This window comes from Vipera berus (assembly GCF_964194415.1).
Source record: "Vipera berus genome assembly, chromosome: 1".
Taxonomy (NCBI): domain Eukaryota; kingdom Metazoa; phylum Chordata; class Lepidosauria; order Squamata; family Viperidae; genus Vipera; species Vipera berus.
In genome coordinates this window covers 290,892,478-290,920,137 of record NC_138202.1, presented here as the reverse complement: position 1 = coordinate 290,920,137, position 27,660 = coordinate 290,892,478, and the positions used below count along the sequence as shown (strand labels likewise).

General features: G+C 37.8%; 1 protein-coding gene across 20 annotated transcripts in view; it reads left to right on the top strand.

Moving 5' to 3' along the window:
• Positions 1-27,660, top strand: part of AKT3 (AKT serine/threonine kinase 3) — a 175,680-nt gene that overhangs the window by 60,386 nt on the left and 87,634 nt on the right. For all 20 annotated transcript variants that reach the window (XR_014024902.1, XR_014024903.1, XR_014024904.1 and 17 more), the window contains one exon: positions 14,188-14,313. Coding sequence is in view for 10 of the 20 variants with exons in the window: in XM_081315977.1 (XP_081172103.1) it covers positions 14,188-14,313 (126 nt within the window). In the remaining 10 variants the exon portion in view is untranslated. The remainder of the gene's footprint in view (positions 1-14,187; positions 14,314-27,660) is intronic.

Genomic DNA, 27,660 nt, shown 5'->3' with positions numbered 1-27,660 from the left:
ATAATGTCAGGGATCTCTGTTCCCTGTGATTCATTTTGTTTTTCAAGTTTCTGTAATGTCTGATGGAAGTAATAGGTAATCTTCAGTGCATCCTTACTGAAGATCCTTCCTAAATGAGGCTCGCTAAAACAATTCAGCTTTTATTTTTAAAATATTAGTGATTAAAATATTATAGTGTAGTGAACCTGGAAAAAAAGGAAAATGGTGATCACTTTATATTTTTTATTTGTTGTTGATTTGTTGTTTATATAATTTGAAAATCACACGTTTGGGTTTTTGTGGTATTATTATTTTAAATGAGTTTGTTAGTATATGTTTTAATGGCTTGAAAACTTAAAAAACAAGCCAGCAGATCTAGATGCCTTGTATTCTTACTTTCCTTAATATATCCTGAATTCTGATTTCCATTTGATGTTCGTATGATCAGCATTCAATTCTTTTACACACTTAGAAGTTTTTTTTTCCAGACTTCCCTTGCCCTTACTTCAAGTTCTTTCACGTGTTTTTTTTTTTGCTAGAATATAAACCTAACTGAATGTTCTGGCCCTTTATAGAAATTCTGGCTAACTTTTTGCCATTATCTGAGTGTGTGTTTGTGTTTGTGTGTGTGTGTGTGTGTGTGTGTGTGAGAGAGAGAGAGAGAGAGAGAGAGAGAGAGATTTTATGTAACAATTTTTAGTAAGAGGCATGCCTAACTTCAATTATTAATACTTTTGTCTGAAGACAGTGTTTTTGTTACTTTACTTGTTATTGTACTCATTTATTTTTGATTAAAATTGATGAACAATTGATTTGTTTTCTTTCATTGATTATAATTTTTATGACTTCCATCTTCCCTACAAAGTGACCCTGTGTGGCTTTTATGGGTTTTATTTGTGATGAGTTATGATCATTCAAAGTTACAACAGTAGTACTGATTTGCATGGGAGTTTTGACCTGCTCCGTCTCTGACCTGAGCCGGTTCACCCCTCCTTAGGCACCCTGGTACTGAACAAATGGTAGTTATGACTAGTCCTCAAACTCCTGGCAGTTGTAGTACCCTTGCTGTTACATGATCAAAATTGGGTTGTTTGGTTATCCACCTGTTTTAGGGTCCCATGGTCACATTCTCCTTTTCTGCACAAACTAACTCTGCTTCATCTTCCTCCACCTGCCTGTCTCTGCCCCCATGTCTGCCCTTTTGGCCACTCTATACTATGCCTCCAGCTGCTGTTGCCACCAACTGACTTTCACTGTCTTCTTCCTCCTGCTGCTAGCCCAGGATCCAGACCCTGGGTGAGGGTGCATCTGCAACATGTGTGGTAAGGTGGCAGAGCTTTGTCTGCTGAAGGGAACTGGCTGGACCAGGCTGGAGAGAGAGAAGGCAGTGGGTCAGAGTGGCAGAGGAGCAGGGCAGCAGTGCAGGTGGAGGAGTCCTGTCTTTTGGTGAGAGGAGCAATAATTGGTGGAATTGAAGCATGTGCAAGTTAGAAGAAACATGAAATCGTCACCTAATGAGTGTGCGGTCCTGGCCTAATAATTGCAATCTGAACTGCTGGGATATCATGGCACCATTGTGTGATGTTTTGCTTTGTGTTGAATGGCACCATCGTGTGATGTTTTGCCTTATATGAATGGCACTGTCGTGTGATATTTTACTTTGTGATGAGTAGCACCATCATGTGATTGGTTGCTTAATGACTGCTCTACATAATGACAGGAATTCAGATTCCAATTAGGGTCATAGGATACCGGTACCTTGAATGCACTTTATTTAGAAAAGCAGGGTAGTAGTAATATATGTTTGTATGTATATTAAATGTCTACACATGGCAAGGTGAGAATGAATTTGCCATTTTGGACTAAAATATAAAAAAGATTGCACTTGGTGGAGCAGTGGGCTAATGCCTCCTTAAGTAACACCAGCTGCCTGCAATTAGTGCAGGTTCGCATCCCACCAGGCTCAAGGTTGACTCAGCCTTCCATCCTTCTGAGGTAGGTAAAATGAGGACCCAGATTGTTGGGGGCAATAAGCTGACTTTGTAATAATGCCGCTTGGGGGGCGGGGTGAAAGCCCTAATAAGCAGGCATATACATAGAATGAAGGCTACTGCTAAGCTTGTAAGCCACCCTGAGTCTTCGGAGAAGGGCGGGATATAAATGGAATTAAAATAAATAAAATAAAATAAAACAGTGGTGGTGAACCTATGGCACGCATGCCAGAGGTGGCACTCAGAGCCCTCTCTGTGGGCACGCGTGCTGTTGCCCAGCAGAGTTCGCCAGAGTAGCGAGCACGTGGCATTTGGAAGCGACAAGGCAGGAAGTGAACGAGCAAGCGGTGTTGGCCCCCTGGGGATGCCCTGGAGATGACGAGGGACGGGTCCCTGCCGCCCTGGCCCCAGTCACGCTCACCCAGTCTGCCGTGACCACTGCAGCCACGCCCACCCAGTGGGCCACGCCCCCCCTGAGGTCACCACAATGCTGATGCAGCCCTGGCACTTTGTGATAAATAAGTGGGTTTTGGGTTGCAGTTTGGGCACTCGGTCTCTAAAAGGTTCGCCATCACTGCACTAAAACATTTAGCTCTATTTCCACACCGTATTTAAAATAATTTTAATTTAGTGAGTTGCAGGATTAAAGGACTAGTTTAATCCCAAAGGTGCTAAGATTGTTTGGAGTGAAAGTAATCTCTTAGCCAGGAATGTTGTACAAATAAAGAAAAGAATGTTAATTGATAGCTGACACTGCTTCCGACAAACAGGAAAAATCTTACAACTTCCCCAGGAGATGCAGCTATTGTAAGATATTCTTTTTTACTTACTTGTCCTCAGCTAAGGTGGCCATAGGGGGGGGGGGTTAGGTTTTCAACAGAAGAAATATCAGAAACATTCTTAGCAAGCAGTAAAACTGATGATGTGTGTGGTGATATCATGACATACACTCTGTTCTTACTTACTTGCATTCTGACGCATGGATAAGCCTCCCCTAACAGTTCTTGCAATGGCAGTGACTTTGATTGGTTCAATCTAATTTCCATAGACCAGAGTTTTCAGCCATCATTTTCCACTTGCTCATCAGGAGAAGCATTTACCCCAGAGTAATGGCAGACAGGGTAGGTTGTGTCATCCAAACAGACCTTTTCAGTTTCAGTTTCTTAACTTGGATATGGATTATTTTTTTTTGGTCATTTGCCAGTTATTCGTGCATTTTCTTTCTTTAATATTGGGAACTCCCCAAAGATGCATACTCATTTTTAACAGCTTTCTTGGGCAAGAAGCAGAAATACGTAATTGGAAGTTGCCTTCTTCAATACTTGAGGGAAATAAATGAGAAATAAATGAGATTATGCATCAGACTCATAACTTTTGTGTTTATTATTTATTTCTTAAATATCTGAATTTTATTTTATATAATTTCAAAGTGTTCTTTCCGTATTCTTATTTGCTACCTTTCTAAAATGATGCAGCATATACTCCATAGCAGTTTAATGTTATGCTATAGCTGTTTATCCTATTAAATTGTCATGATTAAAGATATGATAACAAAATAACATCTGACATTATTTTTGGTCACTTAAACTGATTCATGTAAATTGGCTGTAGATTTAGGAATCCACTAAATACATACATATTTAAGCTTTATCCTAAAGTATTTCAAAAGGTAGTATAGCAGTGGTTTGTTTTGCTTCTTTAAGCAAAGAATTTTAATTTAATTAGTAAATGTAGTCTGGGTTAGTTAGATGTACGCTAAGAATTAAAAACTATATTTTGTTCACATTGTGAAAATAGTAATTGTAGTGTACTCTGATGCTTTGTGTCAGACATTTAGCCATTTCTTTTTCGAAACTATAGGGTGACGATTTTTCTAAGACTGAAAGTATTTTACAATATAGAGATAAAACTACCAATAATCTAACCTAATTAATGCAGTTCAGTACTGTTAGCCCCCATAATATGTAAAATAAAAAGTTTTTTAAATAACTTGAGAACTAAGGTAGAAGTAGTCTTTGATTTACAATCACACCAGAGCCCAAAATTTCCATTGCTGAGCAAGACAATTGTTAAGTAAGTTGTTTCCCATTTTGCAATCTTTTTTTGCCATAGTTGTTAAGCAAATCACTGCAGTTGTTAAATGAATCATGCCATCATTAAGTGAATCTGGCTTCCTCCATTGACTTTGCTTGTTGGAAGCCAGCTGGGAAGGTTACAAATGGTGACCACATGACCTAGGGACAGTGCAACTGTCATAAATATATACCAGTTGCCAAGCGCCTGAACTTTGTTCACGTGACTATGCGTGAAAACTCGAGGATTGTCTGTTTAGAAGAGCCTTGGTGGAGCAGTGGGCTAATGCCTCCTTAAGTAACACCAGCTGCCTGCAATTAGTGCAGGTTCGCATCCCACCAGGCTCAAGGTTGACTCAGCCTTCCATCCTTCCGAGGTAGGTAAAATGAGGACCCAGATTGTTGGGGGCAATTAAGCTGACTTTGTAATAATGCCGCTTGGGGGTGTGTGAAAGCCCTAATAAGCAGGCATATACATAGAATGAAGGCTACTGCTAAGCTTGTAAGCCGCCCTGAGTCTTCGGAGAAGGGCGGGATATAAATGGAATTAAAATAAATAATAAATAAATAAATAAAACTGGTCATAAGTCACTTTTTTCAGTGCCATTGGTGGCCAGGGACCACCTGCTGCCGGCGTCAACTTCCCTCCGCCCTGTGCGTTCCCACAGAGAGGGCCTCCTCAGGGTGCCTCCAGTCAGAGAATGTCGGCTGGTGGCCCCCAGGGGGAGGGCCTTCTCTGTGGGTGCTCCGGCTTTATGGAACCAGCTGCCGGTCGAGCTCCGGATGGCACCGGACCTTCGCTCCTTCCGGCGCGGTCTGCAGACCCATTTATTCAAACAAGCTGGCCTGGCCTGATGGGGGATGTTAGGTTTTGTTAATGGGTTTTTTTTAATATTGTTATTGTCTTTATCTGGGCTATTATTTAATCCTTTTTAATTTTTGTATTCTCTATTTATATGTGCCCTGTTCACTGCCCTGAGTCCTTCGGGAGAAGGGCGGTATATAAATATAAATAAATAAATAAATAAATAAATAAATAAATAAATAAATAAATAAATAAATAAATAAATTTCAAATGGTCATTAAACAAATGGTTGTAAGTCGAGGATTGTCTGTATTCCAAAGGACAGGACAGTTCCTTGGAGAGTTCATCAATGTCAAATCTTTTTTCTTCCCTCTCTTTTATACTCTAGAAAGCATAGAGGTGCCAGGCTGAGTCTCTTCCTAATATCTCCTCCTTTCCCAGGGCGTAAGGCATGCTTCTGAAGTTTTTGATTTTGTAAGAGTTTATGAGTATTTTCCCCAAAGACGTTTTCTTGGCTTCCTACAGGCATTGAACTTCTACTTTGCTTACCTTCTGTGCAGCAGGAGGTCTCAGCACTTTTTCTCTTAAAAATTGCATGGGATTGGCTGAGGATATACCAGGACCTTAGAGGTGATAACCAGCACTTTGAACTGGACCCACTCAAGTCCCATGCCTAGCTTTGAATCCCAACTTCAAAAAAATCAGGAAAATCTGTTTCATGTAGGATCTTCTGTAAACCTTAGTTGAAGACAGAAGACTGGAGATTGGCCAACAGTTTTCTAGAAAGCCTCTTCAGAAGGCAGCCTTTCTTCAAGATGGATGACACCCATTATGCCTCAGCGAAACATTAATCACTTCAAATAAATATTTATAGTCTGGTAAATCTTGTCCTTTTTGTCATGCATTGTTCTGGATTTGCTTGCTATTTTACATTGCCCCTTTCCCACTAGTGCTCAGCTCCCTTTTGAACTATTAAGAAGTTCTGCTGTCGTGCTTCTGCTTGATTTTCCCAACCTTCTTTATGCCTCTACTGCCCTGCAACTCAATTTATGTCGCTTATGGTTGTTCTGGCACTGCAGTTTTTTTCTCTCATGTTTCCCTAGCCTTTTGGAGCTTTTGGTGTTCGCCCATCAGCTGTCTACGGGGAGGCAACAAAGCTGCCTCTCTAGGCTTTGAGAAAAGGCCCCTTGCACAAAAGGCAGCTTCAGGACGAGCTTCCAAAAACCCTTTCCTTCCTTAACGCCCTCCCCACCTTCCCCCAGAAAGCCAAAGAGAAACATCTGGGAAGGAAAACCCTGTCTTACCTCTTTCCCAATTCTGCCTCTGCCCTTCCTCCTACCAAGGTGTTCTGGGACTAGTTCCCTAGCCTTTTGGAGCTTTTGGTGTTCGCCCATCAGCTGTCTACGGGGAGGCAACAAAGCTGCCTCTCTAGGCTTTGAGAAAAGGCCCCTTGCACAAAAGGCAGCTTCAGGACGAGCTTCCAAAAACCCTTTCCTTCCTTAACGCCCTCCCCACCTTCCCCCAGAAAGCCATATTTATTTATTTTTATTGAAAATTTTTATTGAAGTTACAATATTATCCCCTCCCCAACCCACCCCAGAACCCCTCCCCCTCCCCCATATTTCTTCAATAACAAAAACATAAAAAGCTGGTTGGGATGTACTCGCTGATTCCCCCCCCCCTTTTTTTAGATGCTAAAACTAAACTCTCCCTCTGCCTTCCAACCAATATCCCTTTTTAAAATCTTACCTTGGCTCCAGATGGAAGAGTAGAGGAACTAAGCTAGTAAGGAGAGAATTTTTTTCTGCAACTTTTTACTCCTGAAGTAGTAGTAGTAGTAATAGTAGTAGTAGGAATAATAATAATAAATCCCTAAAAGTTGTGCCAGAAAATGGAGGACGCTGGGTCTTTGCAAGTTTTAGCTGTCTGTCAGACTGCCTGAAAAGGGCGGCCTTCAGGCAGCCAGGCGGACAGCTAAAGCTTGCAAAGACCCAGCGTCCTCCATTTTCTGGCATAACCTTCGGAGATTACTTTAAAAAAAAAAAACAAAAAAAACCTTCAGAGGAAAAACAGCTGCAGAAACATTTTGTCTCCTTGCTGGCTTGGTTCATCTACTCTTCAGCCAGGAGGGAGTCCAAGGCCTAGAGAAGGAGAGCTTTGCAGCATCCCTATGGACAGCTGATGGGCAGACAGCTGAAAGAAGCAGGCAGGCAGGGCGCGGAGGAACGGAGACCTGCAGGTCTCGGACGGCGGTGGCTTGGGAGAGGTGCGCGCGATCCCGGAAGCACCAAAGCCTCGGCCGCGCACAAGTCCTCGGTAAGTTTTTTTGTTGACTGGAGTATAAGCCGAAGTGGAATTTTTCAGCCCAAAAAGTGGGCTGAAAAATTCGGCTTATACTCAAGTATATACGGTACTTTAGTTCCATTTTGGGGGAAAAGTAACTTACAGCATCCAATCTGGGTTGGTCACTGGGACCAGAGGTTTGGTCTTCCAAGCTTTTGGACTCATGCTGGAGCCCATCCACAGGGAATATCTCTCCAGTAGAATGTGTACTTTGGACTATTCTCTCTGTGTTATTTATATGGTGCCTGGATGCATGTGGCTTTTTAGTTGTTGATTTGAGTGTTGATGGCTGGCTATTAAGTTGTTGGTTGTTGTTTTTTTGTGCTGTTAAACTCTTGCCTCCTAAGTACTTGGTAAACTGGTGGTAAATCAGCACTCCTGTTCACTGAGAAAAGGCCCATTTCCCAGGCTTCAATCACTTCCCTGGCTTTTTTTGTATCTGCTTGTCCAACAATCTTAGTAGCTGCAAAATTGAATGTATGTCCCTGTTCGTTACAGTGTGAGGCTACTAATGAGTTTGTCTGACCACTTGTTTGTGTTTTTGCAGTCTGGTGGTTAGCTTCCTCCCAGTCTGCCCTACATAGTCCCAAGGGCAATCCATGCTGGGGATCTGGTAGATTGCATTGGAAATATCTCTCACCTCCAAGTGATCTTTACAATAGATAATTTGTCCTTGTATGGTAGCCTCTGAGCTGTGTGCAATGCCTACTTGTAGATCGCAGAGGCTGCGTTCTATTGCTTCCAAAATGTTTTTTGTTGTATGGCAGTGTGTGCCATGTGGTTGGTCTTGTATCTTGTTTCTGTCTTTCTCTCCCTACTGTGTTGCACAGATATCTTGCATCAAATGCTTGTGGGTACCCATTCTGCCTGAATTGTTCACATAAGTACCTGCTCTCTAGTTGTTTAGTTTGCTGGGTACTATAGGGTGAGAATCATTTTGAGAAGGTGGCTTATATACATCAACTAATCATATTGTATTATATAATTAGGCAAATACATATTAAAAATAAAATAAATTTTGATTTCCCTGAATCTTGAGTATTTAAAAGAATTATTCTTATATGATCAGCTTGTTTATACAAAGAAAGAAGGCAACAGTAAGTTACAAAATGAAAGAATTTAAAAAGTAGATTGAAAAAGTGATCTTAGCAATAGAGGCATTTCTAATAATAATATATCTTCTTAACTTAAACTTTTCTAGTGCTATGTAAAGCTACAAAGAGTTGTTTCTTATCTTAGATCTTTTTAGGATATATAAACCTAAAGAGTCGCTTCAAAATGAGATAAGCAGCAAATAAATTGAATAAATAAAATAAATAATAATAACTAGAATTAATGCTTTTAACAGGCTTTTAGTTGAAAACCTTAATTTTTGATTTTTATCAAAATAGTATTGGCTACTAAAAGTTGTTTTTGCTGAAACAATATTATTCATTTTAATTTTGCTTGGCAATGGATGATAATTAAAAAAAGATTTTTTTAAATTTCAAAACTTACTAAAATGTGATAAATTCTACAAAAGATAAAGGTGCTGGTTGTCACTTTTAAAGCCCTACATGGGACTGGGTTATTTGTGGGAGCAACTTCAATCAAAAAGGATTGACTGACAGGAACTAGAAGATGAACTTTTTCTACTGTAGCCTTTGCCTTATGGCCGTGGTGGCAAACCTATGGCATGGGTACCACAGGTGGCACACAGAGCTCTCTCTGTGGGCACGCGCGCCGTCGCCCCAGTCCTAGGCCTTCAGCTGGGTTTTATAAAACCTTTTTACTTTAGGCCGGCGCCGCCGTGTGCAAAAAAAAAAAGGTTCAACCAATCAGTTTCAATTTCTCGCGGGAAAAGTAAAGATCTCACAAAGTTGGAATTGATTGATTGAACTTTTTAGTCCCACCCAGTCTGCCGTTACCACTGCAGCCATGCCCACCCAATGGGCCATGCCCCCCAATTGGCCCCCACCCACCCAATGGGCCACGCCCACCCAGCACCTGATGATTCATAAGTGGGTTTGGGGTTGCCGTTTGGGCACTCGGTCTCTAAAAGGTTTGCCATCACTGCCTTATGGAATAGTCTCCCCTCATAGATTAGAATGTCCCTATCTGTGTTGGCTTGGAATGTGTTAAGGGCCCCATTACTTGGCTTTACTGTTTGTTTGTTAATCATCACAGATGCTGTTTGTACTTATTTATTTTGTGGTTATTCTTATTGTTTTAATGTTTTAAACTGTTTTAATTACTTTATTTTTTTAGAATTGTAAGCTGCCCAGAGTTACTTGGTTGAGTTGGGTGGCTATATACCGTAAATTGAATAAATAAATAAGTAAAAATAAATAGATATGGAAAAACATATATAAATTGTATTGAGTAATGATATAGTCTAAAGAACTTAGAAGCTTGTATGTTCATTTTGGTCATTTTGATTAGGCCTACTAAAGATCTTGCCAATGCTATTAATATGTAGAATATTATATGCATATTTTCTGAGAAGACATATCACAGACGTAATTCACACATTTTGCTAAAATACACTGTTTTTTTCTTATTGAGGATAGTTTGTAAACTCACCTATAATTTCGTTCAGTTGTGTCAATTCTCAGAGATAGCTTGGACAAGTGCCTGGAGTTTTTTTGGCAATTTTTTTTTCAGAAGTAGTTTGCCACAGCCTCCTTTCTAGCACTAATAGAAAGTGACTGAGTCAAGGTCACCCAGTTTGCTAAGGCAGGACTAGAACTTATGGTCTCTTTAGTTCTAGCCTGATTCCTTAACCACTAAACCAAACTGGTTTCACCTATAATTATTTAATATTAAACAATTATATCTGGATACTACTAAAATTCATTGTGATGACCTTTAACTGGGCAAAACAGTCCATAGTAGAACAACAGGTTTTGAACCAACGTATAGAATGTGACCAAAATCTGGGAGCCATTACTCCTAAGGGAATAATATTTAAGAAAGTTGTGGCTGTTTCAATTGAATTTACAGTTATTTTGGCATTTATTGATAGGGATAAAAATGCTGATTTTTAGCCTGAGATGACTATTGTAACTAATTTAATTTCACAAATTGTCCCAGTGACCCATCTGGTAAAATTTTGGTTCTGTTGGGTCTCCTTGATATTTCTGTACCATTCTGGTAGCATTTCTGGTACCATTGATCACAGTATCTTCTTACGTCAGCTCTGAGATGACACTGGGTAATAATTTTATTGCAATTCTGAATTTACATGCAGATTGGACTACAAGATAACATTGCATTATGGTAATGACCTTATGGTAATTAAGCTGTGGGATCCTGTTGAATTTCATTCAGCCTCCAATTGTCTGCCTTTCATGACCTAAGACTCTATAGGAAATCACAGACCTCCTGGTTTTACATTAAGACTTGGCAGAAATCTTACAAGCATTATTAATTATAAACCATTATTGCAAACAAGAATGATGCCAAAGAAAACAGGTGATTTACCATTGGTAGTGTAAAGGCGCAAGTATCTTTTACTCAGTGGTTTAATTCCCCAGCTACTTTCCCCATCCTTTGGACAAATTAATGGTGGCGTGTGATATTTGGTGACCATGACACTGATCAATTGTTGAGTGTTGCATGGCTTTGTTTGTGAAAAAGTAAAAATTCATAATTGACCCTGGCATAAAATTTGCCTGGAAGTAGAGAATTTTTTTTTAATACTATAGTTTTCTACTATAATTTTTATATGGGCCGAATAACAGTTTTATGCAAACCTTGCTGATACTATACATGTGAAGATCTCGGAAATACAATGTCATTTTTTGTTGGATGATAGCAAATCCTATATAATAAAATTGTTTCATTTTCATTGTACCATGAGCTGGTACACTGGCAGCCTTCACCTTGTTTATACTTGAGTGTCATCTTCATCAGTTTTACTATAAGTACATCTACTGTAAATGTGCATTAGAACAAAAATGTTAAGAAACTTTAAGGATAGGGAAATGCTATCTAATATTGTGATGGTTTGTTGTTTGTTTTGCTTTTATTGGCTCTTTAGAATTTGTTATGGCCAGTGACTGAAATAAATATATTAGTTTATATATTTTGACTGACTTACATATCAACTAAATCAGAGGTCCCCAACCTTTTGGGCACCAGGGACCGGTTCTGTGAGAGAGGTTTTTCTGTGGACAGGAGAATGTGTGGTTTTATGTGCTGCCTGCATCCCGTGGATGGGGCTTTGCTTGTTTGTGCAGACCGGTTGCTGGCATGCCGCGGCCCGGTACTGGTCCATGGACCAGGGTTGGGGATCCCTGACCTAAACCCCTTTTCTGTAATAATTTCCCAGTACAATTACTTTTTTATTAGAGGAATAAATTGTAACTGTTTTCTCTGTTATACCTAAATTAACTGACAAATTTTATTTGATATTATTTTTCTATAATAACTTTAAATTGTTTGACCAGAAGGATTTATTTGAATTAAGTAATTTTCTCCAGTGCATGTACAGAATTACACTTCTTTAGCTGTAAGAAGAAAAATGACAGGGTATGTTTACTTTATATTTAACACAGCAGGAAGAAAATAATCCTCTAAAGCAGAATTACTACTAATGTTTCAGAGGATGATTTCATTACATTATCATGATGTATTCATTTTGCGTTTTAATATGATGTATTCTTCTTCTGTATTTGTCTTTGGGAGAAATTTACTTTCATATTTCTTATGATTGTTCCACTTTGTTTATGTATGATAAAGTTATTTGTATTTATGAATTGATATACAGTAAATGTTATTTTTAGTGGATTATTAAAAGTAAATATTTACGATACAGTTGTAGTCTTTCAGTTAAAGAATATTTATAGCTGAACTGATATGAGTGATTCAGTTCTAATTTGTTTTAATTTATTTATGTCTCTTTATTATGAGTATTTCCTGATATTCCATAATATTTCTTTACTTTTGTCGTTTCTGTTTGTATGTACTATGTACTACTGAGGATATCCTTTAGAGGAAGTTTTTTAAAGTGTGGTGGGGGGGTGTTTTTATGCAAATTATATTGATTCTTAAAGCATATTGATCTATAACTTTATTTCCTGACATTAGTATCAGTGGATTGGAAGTTTAAATAGATGATTTTATGTAATCATAAATAATTCAATACTATCAACCTATAAGAACATGCTGTTATTTTGTGCAGATTCATTTATAGACAACCCCCATTTGGAACTGCTTTATTTAGCAACTGCAGTTACGGTAGGGATAAAAAAGGTAACTTTATGGTCAGTTCTTGCATTTACATCCTTCACAGGTTATAAAGCAAAGGAAAGCTGAAGTGAGATCACAGCTTCACTTAGTAACCATTTTCTTAATGATCAATTTACAGGTCCCAATTGTGGTTGCTAAATGAGGACTACCTGTAGTTCCTTCCTATATGAATTTGTAACTGAAAGTCTTCAGTTGGAATATTAACTTTTTAGATTAAAAACATGGATAGAAACTTAGGGATGTTAAAATCCTGTTTGATAAATTCAATTCGAATTAGCTTGTGTATGTCTGGTTATTTGTGTTTGTGTATATAATCACATTTTTATCCTTTGCCTAATTGTTGCTATGTGCCCTTGATTAAGTGAGTTTAATCAAGCATACACGTTTGAACTATGTGTGTTGAATACGTGTCATCTAAAGCTGTAGGTGGCAAAGCAATGTCAACATTTCCATTTTTCCTTTTTTCAATAAATAAGTCATGCTGAATAAGAGTGGAAGAAAAATCTTCCACAAATGAGCAGTGGGAGATAAAACAGATGAAAAGTGATAGTGGAGGAAAAAGAAGAAGCATTCAAAGAAAGAGATAAAAAACACACACACGTACATACATCTACATAGGAAATATCAGATTATAATGGTTTCTAGGATACTTTTTCCCCCCAAAATTCTATAAATATTCTTGTTTCAGACAGATCCTTCCAGTGATACTACCCTATCAGTGAATAGACTCCTGGGTTGCGAGTTTTGTGTTTTTTGTGACTTGTAAATAAAATTTGGAGGAAAAAAAGGAAAGGGTTTCAATTTCTTTTCAATTTCAGTTTCTTTTGTTGTTGCACTGGCTATAAAGAAAAAACTTGCACAAGTTTCGGTTCATTTCCCCCCCCCCCTTAAAAAAACTGTCTTAGGTTTAGTTCAGCTACGGAGCTCATCCATGAAATCTTTTTGGCAGCTTTATGGAAATGATTTACTATTATAAATTACTATAATAACACAATATTTTTAATATTTAAGTTATTAATATAATACTTATAAAATGTATTTTTGAAATAATTTGCTATAACCATTGGGCGATTTTAAAGAAAAATCTCAGCCTAGATTAAAACATTGGAATGTGGATTGTGGTCAGGCCTGATCATACTTACCGGTAGCAAAAGATTAGATAAGGTTGGTTGCCTATTTTTCTGTACTTAAATATAAATTGGTAAAATCCTTGCCTTTCTTACATGCCAATATCTATAAACCCTATACATATTTATATGTATAGCACTCCAAGAACAATTGATAACAATAGAATGTAATGGCCTAATGTTTTTTAGGTATTAAGATGATAATAGATCTATAAATGAATTTGCAACAGTTACATATGTCAACGAAAGGTGGAAATAATAGGAATTTTGAAGCAGGCAGTGTGCCTTTCAGGGTTTAAGATATGAAGACATAAAACGTCTCATGATGGCTTAAAACAGCTGCTTTGCAGCCTGCCTGCTAATTTATGAATGTACACTTACTACATACACACAGAAACATTTTCACTACAATATAATTTCCATGAAATTAGTTTTATTTGTAAATCATGTTTGGGGTTCATGTTTACTTAAAAGTACAAAAATTTAAGCAACTTCATTGCTTCACCTATTCAGTCTATTTGTTTTATCTGAACTGAAGTTAAATAGAGAATGAAACTATCATTTTTCTGGTTAGTTGACAATTCTACTTCAAGCAGAAGTTCAGATAGTATTTATATTAATAATATTTTTTTATATAGGGGAATACATAAAAAATTGGAGGCCAAGATACTTCTTATTGAAGACAGATGGCTCCTTCATAGGATATAAAGAGAAGCCGCAAGATGTGGATCTACCATATCCTCTTAACAACTTTTCAGTAGCAAGTAAGTATCCTTAGTAATCAATTAATGATTATCAAACAGGTAGTAGATTGAGAAACTTCTTGAAATGCATAGATCTTAACCTTCGTATTTTAGATAGACCAGAATATAATTCCACAATAGAATGAAATTTTATTGAATCTGCATTGTGCATTATGGACTGACCAAATTAAAAGAATAGCAGCAGAAGGAAGGAACTCACTGGGCTTGAGGACAGACATTAAATCTTAAGTAGCCAGTATTTGAGGCACCATTGGAATGCTTACTTTGTATGTAAATCAAACCTCTATATATCCATACTGACAGTGAAAAACTTGTTTTAAGTATTCATTGGACTCAATTTGTGTGGCCTGAACCTTAATTATCATCCTGTCTATAGCTTCTCCTCTATGAGTTAGATGGCACCAGATTCTTCCAAATAGCAAAAATGATTTGTGGCTCAGCCTAATAACACTCTATTGGTACATTATTTTAGTTACAGGTTGTCCTCAAGTTATAATCGTAATGGAGCCTGCTCATTACAGTTGCAAGTGGTGAGGCCATTAAGTGAGACATTGGTTCTGCTCCACCCCCCAGAGTCTTTGCAGGTCTTTCCCCTCTCTTCCCTCCCTCATTACCCATTAGGTCTTAAACTTTGAATATCTCCAGAGCTCTCTAGCTTTCCGCAGTGTTGCTCAGATTGAATTAGGGAAGCAGAATAGATTGCTTTATCACATGACTGCATGATGCGATTCTGGAAGTGGCCATTTTCTAAGCAACCACAGTTCAGTGCAGTTGCTCAGAAAATGGCAGTTGTTCCAGAATTGTGCTGGGCAGCCATGCAACAAAGCAATCCATTTTGCTTCCCTAACTCAAGGTCTGCAGCTTTGGGGAACTTTGAAACATAAGTGAAGAGGAGGGTGTAGGGCCTGGTGAAGTGGGAAGCATGCCCAAAGCCTGAAGGGATATGATGGGGGGATGGGGGGAGATAGGTAGATGGGTGATGCAGTGTCTCTTTGATTGGTTGTAAGGGTGAATGATCGTGGGGGCACTGCAGTGGCTTCAGGACCAGGTTGTAAATAACTTTTTTTTAGGGGGGGGGCTGCTGTAACTTTGAATAATTGCTAAGCGGCCAGTTGTTAATCGAAGATTACCTGCAAATACACCCCTATTAGATGCATAGCAAGTTGTACTAAAACTCTCCCGAAGTTTGTTTCAATGGTGAAATAAAGAAGCAATTTTTCAGTTGTAACCCACACTGTCCATAATCCATAAGAGAAATATATAAATCCTCTGGTAGATAGAAAATAGAAGGTAAAAAAGGTAAACTCAGACAATCTTTCTATGATCAAAGTTGGGTATAATAGATTTTGCTCTGGATAAAAAGAATCCTTGGAATTTAGATTCAATTAATTTTACTAGGTTAAATACTTTTTACAATTAGGAATCCCACCTTTTTTTTTATTCCCATTTATATCCCGCCCTTCTCCGAAGACTCAGGGCGGCTTACAATCTAAGCACAAATCAATGTGCTTAGCAATAGCCTTAATTAGTATAAGATATTCTTCCTGTGTTGCAAGATATCAATATATTTGGTATTTGGAAATTGTAGAAAATGCAAATGTGCATTCTGCCATTTTTTTTTAAAAAAAACCTTGAAATTCTTTTAGCTGTTAGTAGGTTTAGAAAAATTCAAGGCCTATTAAAGTGGGTCTTGATTAGGAATTTTTTTAATGATATTTCTTGGAATGGGGCAGTAAGACATCAATATTATGCATTTAGGTATAAATCCCGTGGAACTTAATTGAAGGTACTGAATGTGCAGAAGATTGGACTAGTGCAGGGGTAGGCAACCTCGGCTCTTTTATGACTCATGGACTTCAACTCCCAGAATTCCTCAGCCAGCATATGCTGGCTGAGGAATTCTAGGAGTTGAAGTCCATGAGTCATAAAAGAGCCGAGGTTGCCTACCCCTGCACTAGTGTATTGTTTTATTCCAACAGCATGAGTTCAAAGCATTTGAAATACTTCATAAACACAATTCTCTTACATAACTGTTCATACGTTATTTGCATGTATGGCGAAAGCAGGATGGGGGCAGCACATTCATCCTTGCTCTCTCCTTGCTCTCTCATCAACAGTGGTATCCTTTTGGGCTGGCGATGGGGGATGAGGCTGAGCCGCACAGTATTGCACTTGTTCAATTTCTTTCTCCAAGGTCTGTCCCAATCAGTTTCGATAGGGAGCAAGAGACCCAGCCCTCAGCCGCTCCTTTGGACTCAGAACTCGTTTTCCATGAATAGGACCATGTTAATCCTTCCATTACACTTGGCCTTACGTTGTACATTGTTCTCTCTTTAACATGATTTCCACTAGTTGATTTGGAATCAGTGTTAACTATCTTTATTATATTGATCACTCCTCACTCCTCCAGTGTACAAGCTGATTTATGTTTTATGTTCTATTAAAAAGACAGCATTTTCATAAGTGAGTTTTTAAAGATTTCTTGATGTTTTTAAAGACCATCTTGACCTGGTTTTCTTTGTCAGTAAGGTTTGAGACTTCACTTCCTGTTATTTCTGTTGCCTTGAGTTCTTTATTCTCACCTTCTGAAAATGAAAATGTAGACATAGGTAACTGTCATACCTTTCACAGGTAGGATGGGTGCATAGGATTCATTTACTTTTTTTCAATATTCCTACATTTCTGGTATACCATCGATGTCCTTTTTGCTAATAATTTTTTGTTTTGTTTTGTTTTGTTTCTTTTCTGATGCAATTGATGCTGGTCCTTATATTTTTAACTTGCTTTCCTTATTGTGATATCTTGGGTACTTCTTACTACCATCAGATGTTTCCTTGGGCTCAAGCCTTTTGCTTATCTCATTTTAAAGTATTTTAATGTTCTTATTTATCTTTTGTTATACATCTAAGGATTTTTTTTCTTTCCTTTTTATTGTTGCGATATTTCATTAGCCAGTGATATCCTAAGAAGCTACTATTTGCAAAAAACAACTTTTAGATATGTAGGATTTAAAAGAGACAATACATCATACAGGTAGTGCTCAACATATGATCACAATTGAACCCAAAATTTCTATTGCTAAGCAAGACAGTAGTTAAGTGAGTTTTGCCCCATTTTATCACATTTCGTGCCATAGTTATTATGTGACTCACTGCAGTTCTTAAGTGAATCTAGCTTGCCCATTGATTTTGCTCGTCAGAGGGTTACAAAAGATGATCACATGACTTGGGACACTGCACTTGTCATAAATATATGCGAGTTACCCACCATCTGAATTTTGATCATATGACCACGGGAATGCTGCAAAGGTCTTAAGTCAGTTTTTTCAGTCCTGTTGTAACTCTGGGGACTACACGTAATCTTTCAATCAGGAACTTTGGAATTTTTAGTGTTGTTCTCTCTAAAATGATGAAAATGGTTCCATCTGTTAATATAAATTACGGTTTCATGGGTTTAAGGTTGGGCAAATCATTTTTAATCTGTAATCTGTCACCCTCCAGAGATTGCTGAATTGCAAGTCCCAGTATCTGCACACAATTTGGTTGTGACTGGGGGATACCGAGTACTATAACTTAGTGATATCAGAAGGACCACAGGCTGGACTCTGGTAGTCAAAATTCCAAGCCTACTAGATACTCGTTCATTATATTTTTGAAAAATGCTGCTTAGGTATATCTTGTAGAATGTCACATATGGTATGAACCTGCTGTAAAACTTTTATTTTTAAAATGTTAAATTTATGCCAGAAATAAATTTCAAGGGTGATGTTATCCTAACATTAATGAATATATGGATTATGAGTCTAAAGCCAGTCCATTCCTATTCTGTTAGGAAATGTAAAGAGGTTTCTGTGTGAAGGCAGGAGGCTTGATAATTGCTGATGATGAGTTCTAGAGGTGCAGCGTGTTAGAGGAATATGCAGATAGCCTGGAAAAAAAACAAACCCCAGACATTAGGAAAACATGAACATAACCAAGAATAAGGAAGAAACTCAGAATTGTCCCACCTTGACTTTTTGATTATGAAGGCATATAAAATATACCAAAGAAATACACTGTCAAGTTTTCAAGATTTTTATGGTAGCTTATATCCATAAAATATATTTCTGGTATTTTTAAGTCTTATTTCCTCACCTAGTCTACTTCAAAGGCTGACACAATAGTAGGCTCTCATTATTAACTCTAATACGATCAAACAGACTGATTAGGTAGAACATATTTGAATATGGTGGAACTTTCAAAAAAGTTGTCCTTGATGCCGGAATCTATTATGAGCTACAGTTGTACTTCAGAGCCAGTTTGGATATTTAGAGTAACAGGAGGGTTAGACATTGATATGTGTGTCTGATTTGCATCTAGCCTTTGTTTGATCAGCTATTTGCAAACTTGCAAGAGAGTCTCTTTAGCCATCCTTTATTCTTAGTCTTGGCGGTGACTTGGTAGTTGAGTCCTGAACCCTTCAAATCAATATCTGTATATATGGCTTTTATTTGTAAAATACAAAGAGAAATAGAAATGGGAAATTAGGGGAAGGAAAAAGAAAGGGGGAAAGAAAATGTAAGGTACAAGGGGTGGGGGGGGAGCGACTGCCAACAGTTTTTAGCATAGTACAAGATAGAAACACTCCAGCCTCAACATTTTGCTTTTGCACATTTGTATATAACTAGCCATTTGTATAACAAGAAGACTATCTAATCAACAAAACTAAAATCAAAGTTTCATTTTTTTTCATCACAAGCACAAAATCTAGAAGTGGTATCCAAATGAAAATTCTCCTTTGAATAAAATAATCAATGTAACCATTTCTGCTTTATCTTCCTTGCTGTGATAATAATATGTATTTCTATTTACACCTAATAATCTTTATAAACTATCACCATTTGTATTTACAAGGTTCACAGTATTCTTTCAGATTCTTTGATTTTACTTTTATCCTTTTTTAAAAATGCTAAACTTTTCTTTAATCACATTTCTGAAATCAAAACTTTCTAATACATCTTTTTCTTTTAACTTAACATACATACTTAAAATTCAGTGTTAAATTTAAGTCCCTTCCTGCAAACTACCCTCACAGAAGAATATTTTTTTCTTTTATATACATCTTTTTTAAAACTCTATTTTTTTCTTTAATACATCATTTTCTTTAACTTTCTCTTAACACAGATACTCTCAAATACATTTTCAATAACATTTTGCATACTTTAGGAATTATTTAGGCATTATATAGGTAAAAAAGTTACATTTTCAAATTTTAGATTAAGACTTTCTTTCATTTACAAATATCAACCAGGTAATAGTCCATCCTAGTTCCAGTTAACTCATTAAGTTTAAGTTACCCCTTCCAGCTTGTCTTCATGGAGTAAAATCTTTTTCTTCTCTGGAAAATTTATCAAGTAGTTTATAAGCTTCCCTTTTTCTCAAGGATTTCTCAACCTTGTTAATGTCCTTTTAAAAAAAAAGTCCCAAACATATCCTTTTAAAAGTTGCAGATTTTCTTGAAGCTCTTCTTTCATTATTGAGAGATTTATATTTAAACCATGATAATAAGAATTGATGTCAGGTTTATATTCTGAAATTGTAGCTGACTCCTCCCTGCATTTTCAGCTGCTTGTGAAGATGCCTTGTTAGTTTGGTGACTTTCTACACATATTTGCATCACTAAAGTAATTTAATTTAATTTAATTTAATTTAATAATATTTCTATACCGCCCTTCTCCCGAAGGACTCAGGGCGGTGAACAGGGCAAGAATAAAGTAGTTTGAGAAGTTGTTTTTTTATCATCCTTGGAATACAACTGATCTACAAACTGATTTTTCAAATACTCTAATAATTTGCTCCTCCATCTTGACTCTCTCTTTGGTCAAAGAGTCATAAAAATCAGAAGGTTTTAGCCACGCACAGCAAAGCAGAATAAGCTACAACATACTACAAATGATAAATTAAAACCACAACTTTCTGTCTTTGTGTCTGCTTTTTTCCCCCTCCACATTTCCTTATTTTGGCTTGCCGTAGCAGCCTTCTTCCTTATTGCTTAATCCTGAAGGAATCCCCAAAATGGTGCAGGCCTTCAAAAAGGAGTAGCAGGCCGTGACTGAAAAGAGCCTCTTTTAACTTGATTAATAGTCTTTAAAGGTGATTAAGCAATTAAGGTACAACTTACTGTCCATTTGAAAAGTAAATTTCAAAGTGGCTGCTTCTTCAAGATGAACAGATTGCAGCCCCTCCTCCCAGCTTTCGGCAGGCAGTTGCTTCAAAGTGCAGCTCCTGAAGTTACTTGCAGACCTCCGCTGTATCGGAGGTTCTTGAGGGGTAATTCTAAGACTTTCTCTAACCCAGGAGAGTCATATAAACTGAAGGGATGCCAGTTCCTTCTGTTAGTAGTTGAAGAGCTATAGCCCAGGGAAAAACCCTTCAGGGATCCCTCCCTGGGTGTGTATTCAGTTGGCTCTCTTCACCGGAAGAAGGCATCAAATCAGTATCAATGAATGATATTTGTTTGGTTGCATATAAAGTAGAATTTCTAGAGCCATTTTCTTCTTCCTATGCTGGAAATTCTGTGCTGTCTGCAGAGACTACTTTACAGGCAGTCCTTGACTTATGACCAGAATTGAGCCCAAAATTTCCTTTGTTAAGAGAGGCAGTTGTTAAGTGAGTTGTGCCTCATTTTACAATCTTTTTTCCTGCAGTTGTTAAGCAAATTACTGTAATTGTTAAGTGAATCTGGCTTTCACCATTGACTTTGCTTGTTGGAAGCTAGCTGGGAAAGTTACAAATAGTGATCATATGCCCTGGGACAGTGTATAGTTTAGTAGTATACTTAGTATACTTGACATTAGTATAATTGACATTAGTACATGTCAGTTGAATCTTGATCCCATGACCATGAGGATGCTACAGTGGTCGTAAGTGTGAAAAACAGGCATAAGTCATTTTTTTCAGTGCTGTTGTAACTTCAAACAGTCACTAAATGAATGGTTGAAGGTGAGGACTACCTGTACTGCTATCCTGGAATTCTAGAAGAACGGTGTAGCTTTGCATTTAGACGTTTTCTGTCTTCCTAAAATAAAACATGATTTCAATATGAACTCAACTATTAAACTTTCCAATTCTTTCCTCCACCAATCTTACCTTTGAAACAATTCACTTGTTAGATGGCTAGTGAGTACTTAATTTTATTTGATTCACACTAACAGATTTCATGTTTCATAATTTTTATTTGTTATTCAGGAATAAAGGAGAAATGTCCATTTTCCTCAGCTGCTAGATTAAAACATAGTGCTAAGTTATCAAGTGGTAAAACCCTTGCTCTCTACTCTGTTAAATTTAGTATATTTTTATTTTATTTTTATAGTATTATATTTAAAAACCTTTTTGCTTGTCTGTGACTGTAATAAAAATTGATTGATTAAAAACTTTTAAAATAAGCCGGTGAAGTTCTAATTTTCTATTAAACAGTACTAAAATTCTCCTGGGATTATTTTATTAATTTTATATTATCATAATTCAAAATGAAGCCTTTATTTTAGGGGTGAACAACTTTTAAGCTGCAACTTAACTCCATGGTCTGCAGGATGACTTCAGAAGACATTGTGGGTATGAATAGAAAGGATGAGTGATTTTTTTTTTGAGTTTTGGAATTTGAGGGAGAAGATTTAAGTATAATGGAGCAATTTTCCTGTTAAAGGCCTCTTTCCAATTTCTGTTTTCCTTGCTTTTTAAACAAATCTAACTTATGCATTACAAAAGACATTCTTGTTCATTTTCTGTCATCATTTTTCTGTAAATGCCACTTTGTCTACGGTATTCTTTAAAACACACTAGAACAACAAAGGCAAAAATCTGAAATTATTTAAATACATAGGTAATTATAGTACTATTATAGATTATAGGGATAAAAGCTTATTGTACAAGGGATCCAGTAATAAAATATGGAGCTACTGTGGTCTGTCAATGAGCCTCTCATTGTTTTTGTATTTTTTTTGACAATGTTTACTTTTCTGATACTTTTAGCAATCTGATGCCTATATATGTATTTCCCTCTGGCTAAGTCACTTGAAGATGGGTTGCGGGGCCATTTGCGCATGTGCACATGGGGCTGCTAGTGTTGCGCCAGTGTGTATGGTCCTATGCGCATGCGCACACACCAATTTTGAAGCTGCTTTCCTTCCCTCTGGTCCGCGAGCCTGCAAAGGTTGGAGACCTCTGTCCTACAGCAGGGGTCCCCAACCCCCTGGTCCATGGACCGGCACTGGCCGCAGCATGCCAGAAACTGGGCTGCACAAACAAGCAAATCCCCATCCGCGGGATGCAGACAATACACGAAACCAGGCCCCCTCTGGTCCGCATAAAAACCTCTCTCCATGGAACTGGTCCCTGTTGCCCAAAAGGTTGGGGACCTCTGTCCTAGAGGATCTTATCTTCATCATAATTTTGTGTTACATGAATGTATCAAATTATTTGAATGTTTAGTTAATCAACAAAACTGAATCAAGCACCTCTTAATGATTGCTGTACTATTTGAATAGTTTTCATAATGCTCTCATACCCATTTTTGTCTGTGTGCTTTTATTTCATCACTGTAAAGTAGTTTGAGCTATGTTTTTGTGATGCACTACATTGGGCAATATATTCCAGGTAGCCAAGACAAGAAGGGACAAGAAGATTAACAGGAATTCCCTCACTGCTGCAGAGAACAAAGAGCAGCCTTGTGAAAACAGAGTTGCTGTAAAACCTCAGCCCCATCAAAGATTTTTAAAGGGAGGCAGTGTGGTGCAGTTGTGCTGGGCCTATATAAATGTATAGGACCCTGTCCAAAGTATAATTCAATATCAGTGGGATCAATATGTTTCTTTTAAGAAGGTAAAATTAATCAAAATACTGTGTTAGCCATATTTCAGATTTCTCCACATACTATTATTCTGTTGAATTCAGTGTACAAAAGATGTGAACTAAAAATATATTGAAGTAGGTAATGTCTAGAAGCAAATAGAGGGAAGAAAGTACACAAATGAATATTTTGTGCATTGGCTTTTTATTGTCTTACGACAATCCAAAGCACTATTGTACTTTATGTTAATTTCCAGATAATGCATGCCAGTTGCAAAGTGTCTGAATTTTGACCATGTGACCACAGGGATGCTGCCATGCTTGTAAGTGTTAAAAATGGTCATGATTTTTTCAGTGCTGTTGTAACTTCAAAAAGTCACCAAGTGAATGGTTGTAAGTTAAGGACTATTTGTAATTCAAAGTAAATTAATTACAGAGGTGAGGGAAAATCAGGCTCATAAATTAATGGCATCATTTGTAATACCAAAGTAGCTTAAGTTTATAAATCTCATTACTGTTGGCTAAGAAACTTTTTCAGAGTTTCAATTTACTCTTCAATAGCAACGAGAGATTTAGGCTGCAAGGGCAAAGTATAGTTCATGTGAGATGGGAGTTTTGTGATAGGAATACATCCTGAGAGAAAAAATAGAAGAGAAACTTTTCACTGCTTTAAAGTTATATTTGTTGGAATTGAGCAGAACATCAGATTTTATTCTGAAAAGGTGATTTGGCTCAGTTGGGGTTTGTGAATGTAGCATCTGTTTTCAGCTCATTAAAGCAGTTGCATTTTTCCCTGAATTTGCACACTTGCCTTCTGTATGTGCTATAGCAGTGGTGGCGAACCTATGGCACGCGTGCCAGAGGTGCACTCAGAGCCCTTTCTGTTGGCATGCACGCTACTGCTGCCAGCAGCAGGTCCATCAGGCTACCACTGCCGCCTGGAGCAGGAGCCCCGCCCAGCACAAAGGAGGCGAAGTGGCCGATTAGCAAGCTCGAGTAGAGGTGGTAGAGCAGAGGTCACCAGCCATTGTCGATTGGTGGATTAGAAGAAAAGGGAGGGGGAAGCATTTTACATGCATGCATAAGCGCACAGGGCTGCAAGCACCCACACTATGCAAATGGGGTGGGGCTAGTGCCTGCGTGATACTCATTAGCCCTGCCCCATTCTTGCATGGTGCAGTGCCTCGTATCTGCACCCCGCGGCGTGGTGGTGGCCATTTTTGAGCCTTGCAGTATGGTGGCCCATTTTTCCGCCCCCAGTTTTTGTGTGCCAGAGGCAGCACTCAGAGGTGCCTCCCTACCCCGCTGAGGGCACCACAATGCTGATGCGGCCCTGGCACTTTGCGATACATAAGTGGGTTTTGGGTTGCAGTTTGGGCACTTGATCTCTAAAAGTTTTGCCATCACTGTGCTATAGAATACTGAATAAAGATGCAGATTTTGTTTATTAGTTGCAGAGAGGTGTTATATTTACACCAACACTTACTTTGAACAACTTTGGAATCAAATCTAAAGTTCTGCGGAGTTCCAGTATAGATATATGTCTGCATTTGGCTAATTGTGAATGTGCTTGTGTGAAAGAGTGGAAAAAATAGAAATAGAGAGAAAGTGGAATGGGTCAAGGTTATGTGGAATGGGTAGGGGGAGAAGCAGCGTGGGAATAATGGGCTAATGTACCCACAGATACGTCTTCCTGTGCTGATGGATGCTTGAGGATACTTGTAGTTTGCAATAATTTTGGTTACAGTTAAAAAACAATTGGAAGGCCAAAAAGTACTTCAAATGAACCTGCTTTTTTGGCTGCTGAATTAATTATTCAAAATTGGAATGTTAATTTTAATTGGTTGTTTATGTTTCAAATAATATACCTTTTCTTAAAATAATGTTAAATTTTAAAATAGTATTTTTAATTAAATACTTTGACAAAAACAATATATGGAGAGATAGAAGTCCTACTGTAGGTATTTCCTGCAGGTGCTTATTCTTGGTCCACCTACTGTAATAATGGCCAGGGGCATAATTCTCCTGCAAACACATTCCTTAGTATCTGTCAAGCTCGTGCCCTAGCTAAATTTATATTCTTTTTAGTTTTCAATTTAAAAAATGAATGGGAAATAGTCATATTAAAAAATGAAGCAACAGGCCTCAATCATTAGCTATAATGCTGTGCTCTAGAGGTTGCAGAAGGATGCCTAAAAGACAGAGCAAAGATAGATTTTCCCTTTAGGAACACATTTGCCCATGAGCCTGAGCACATTCTATGAAAGAAGTTTCTCCCCCCCACACACACACACATGCACATACTGCTTCTCACCAATTATCTCTGCCTGCCCCACCAGATCTGGCAAGAGGAACATACTTTGGGTACTGTTGGTTAAGGAATGTCAGCAGACAGTGCACAGAATGAGAGCCTTTTCTGCGGCGGCATCTGTTCTTTGGAACATCATCCCTCCTGAAATTAAATTGGCCCTGCTCATGTTGACCTTTCATGAGATCTTGAAAACATGGTTTTCTGCCCAAGCCTGGGGCTCTGAGTGTGGGTAGAGTTCATTTCTTGGCTATGTGGATGATTGGTTGAATAATGTCTGGCTGATGTGTGTTTTATTTTTATTTTTTTATATTGTGTATTTTATGTATTTTATTGCAATGTGCCTACAGTCACATCAGAAAGGGGTGGTCGGCTATATAAGTAAAATGAATAAATTAATATATTCATTAAATTTGTTTGTTGCCTATCTTGCCAAGAGGCTACCCTAGGCAGCTTACAACAAACAATAAAAAGGAAGAAATGAAAAGAGTGTAAACAGAAGTAAAATAATAGAATAAAATAAGGAAAAAGAACACAATGAAAATACATCAATATAACAAAAAAATGGACAGCAGAGAGCAAAGAGCAAGGGGTAGGTGGAGTCTGCCATCAACCCAGCAGCCATCTCCAGCATGAAACTCCTCCATTTAGTCCTCAGGCCAACTGGCAGAGCTAGGTCTTCTGGCTCTTATGAAAGGATAAGAAGGTGGGGCAAATCTTACCATAGAGCACGGGTGTCAAAGTGGCCGCAGCAGGTGATGTGTCGTGACGTATCGTGATTTATTTTTTTTTTGCATTGCCAGAGCTGGGGTGGGCGTGGCCTCCATATGATGCAACCAGCCCACAGGCTGGCAGTTTGACACCTCTGCCTTAGAGGGTAAGATATTCCAAAGGGCGGGTCGTACTTATATATGCACTTGTATTCATGATATAACTGTATCAGGGGGCATTTTCTGATGTCCGATTTGTTAAATTATCCGTTGTACTTTTTTCAAATGTATGCTCTAGAAATTTGAAGTTCCTTATTAGGAAATATTTAAGCTTGTCATGCACTAGGGAAATCAGGAGATTCACGCAGTTCAAATGTGTATGAAGATTTATTGTAAGCTTAAGCTCTCTATAAGAATCTGAACTACTAAGGGTCAAGGGAAATTATTTTTTTATTATTATTTTAATCCCATTTATATCCCGCCCTTCTCCGAAGACTCAGGGTGGCTTACAATTTAAGCACAAACCAATGTGCTTAGCAATAGCCTTCATTCTATGTATATGCCTGCTTATTAGGGCTTTTGCCCCCCCCCAAGCGGCATTATTACAAAGTCAGCTTATTGCCCCCAACAATCTGGGTCCTCATTTTACCTACCTCGGAAGGATGGAAGGCTGAGTCAACCTTGAATTAGCAGGAGTTAAGAATAGAAAGGAATTCAAGGTGGGCTGGACTTAGATCTCTTGTGGGTTCGAAGGGACTCATGACTATTTCACACTGTTGTAAAAGTCTGTGTACAAAGTTTGTGTACATAGTGCAGACAAGTGTCCCCACACAAATAAAAAGGCCCCAACTCTGTTGGCCTTTCACAAAGCTTTAAAAACTTGGCTAGGTACCTAGGTCTTGGTCTTGGAATGTATTAAGGGAGCTGTTACTTGACTTTACTGTTGGTTAGTTAATCATCATAGCTGTTATTTATACTTATTTATTTTGTGGATTTTTTATTGTTTAAGTGCTTTTTAATTGTTTTATAATCTAAGAATTGTAAACCTCCCAGAGTCATTTGGTTGAGCTGGGCAGCTTTAGAAATTGAATAAATAAATAATCGGGGCAATGAAATAGTTATATATAGATAGTACTCAATTAGTGAACACAATGGTGACTGGCAGTTTGGTTGCTAAGTAGAAAATCATGTAACTGGGACTGTACTTATGGTTTTATTTCAGCTTTCCTTTCTCTCCACTCTTCCAACCTCAGAATACTCATCCATTAGCAAGAAGGGAAATAATGTTTGAATTTACAATCATTGCAGAGGAATAAGTTTACTCTTTTGTAATCCCAACCTCTCCAGTCTCTTTGCTTTGCAAGGTGAGGTGGAGAAAGGAAGAAAAAAATGGGTCAAGCACAGGAGATTGCTTAAAGAGATTTTTTTTGGAATCTCTATATTCTGTGATGGGGTGGGAGAGAGAAAAAAAAGTGTAAAGCATTGAAATGGTGAACACATGACT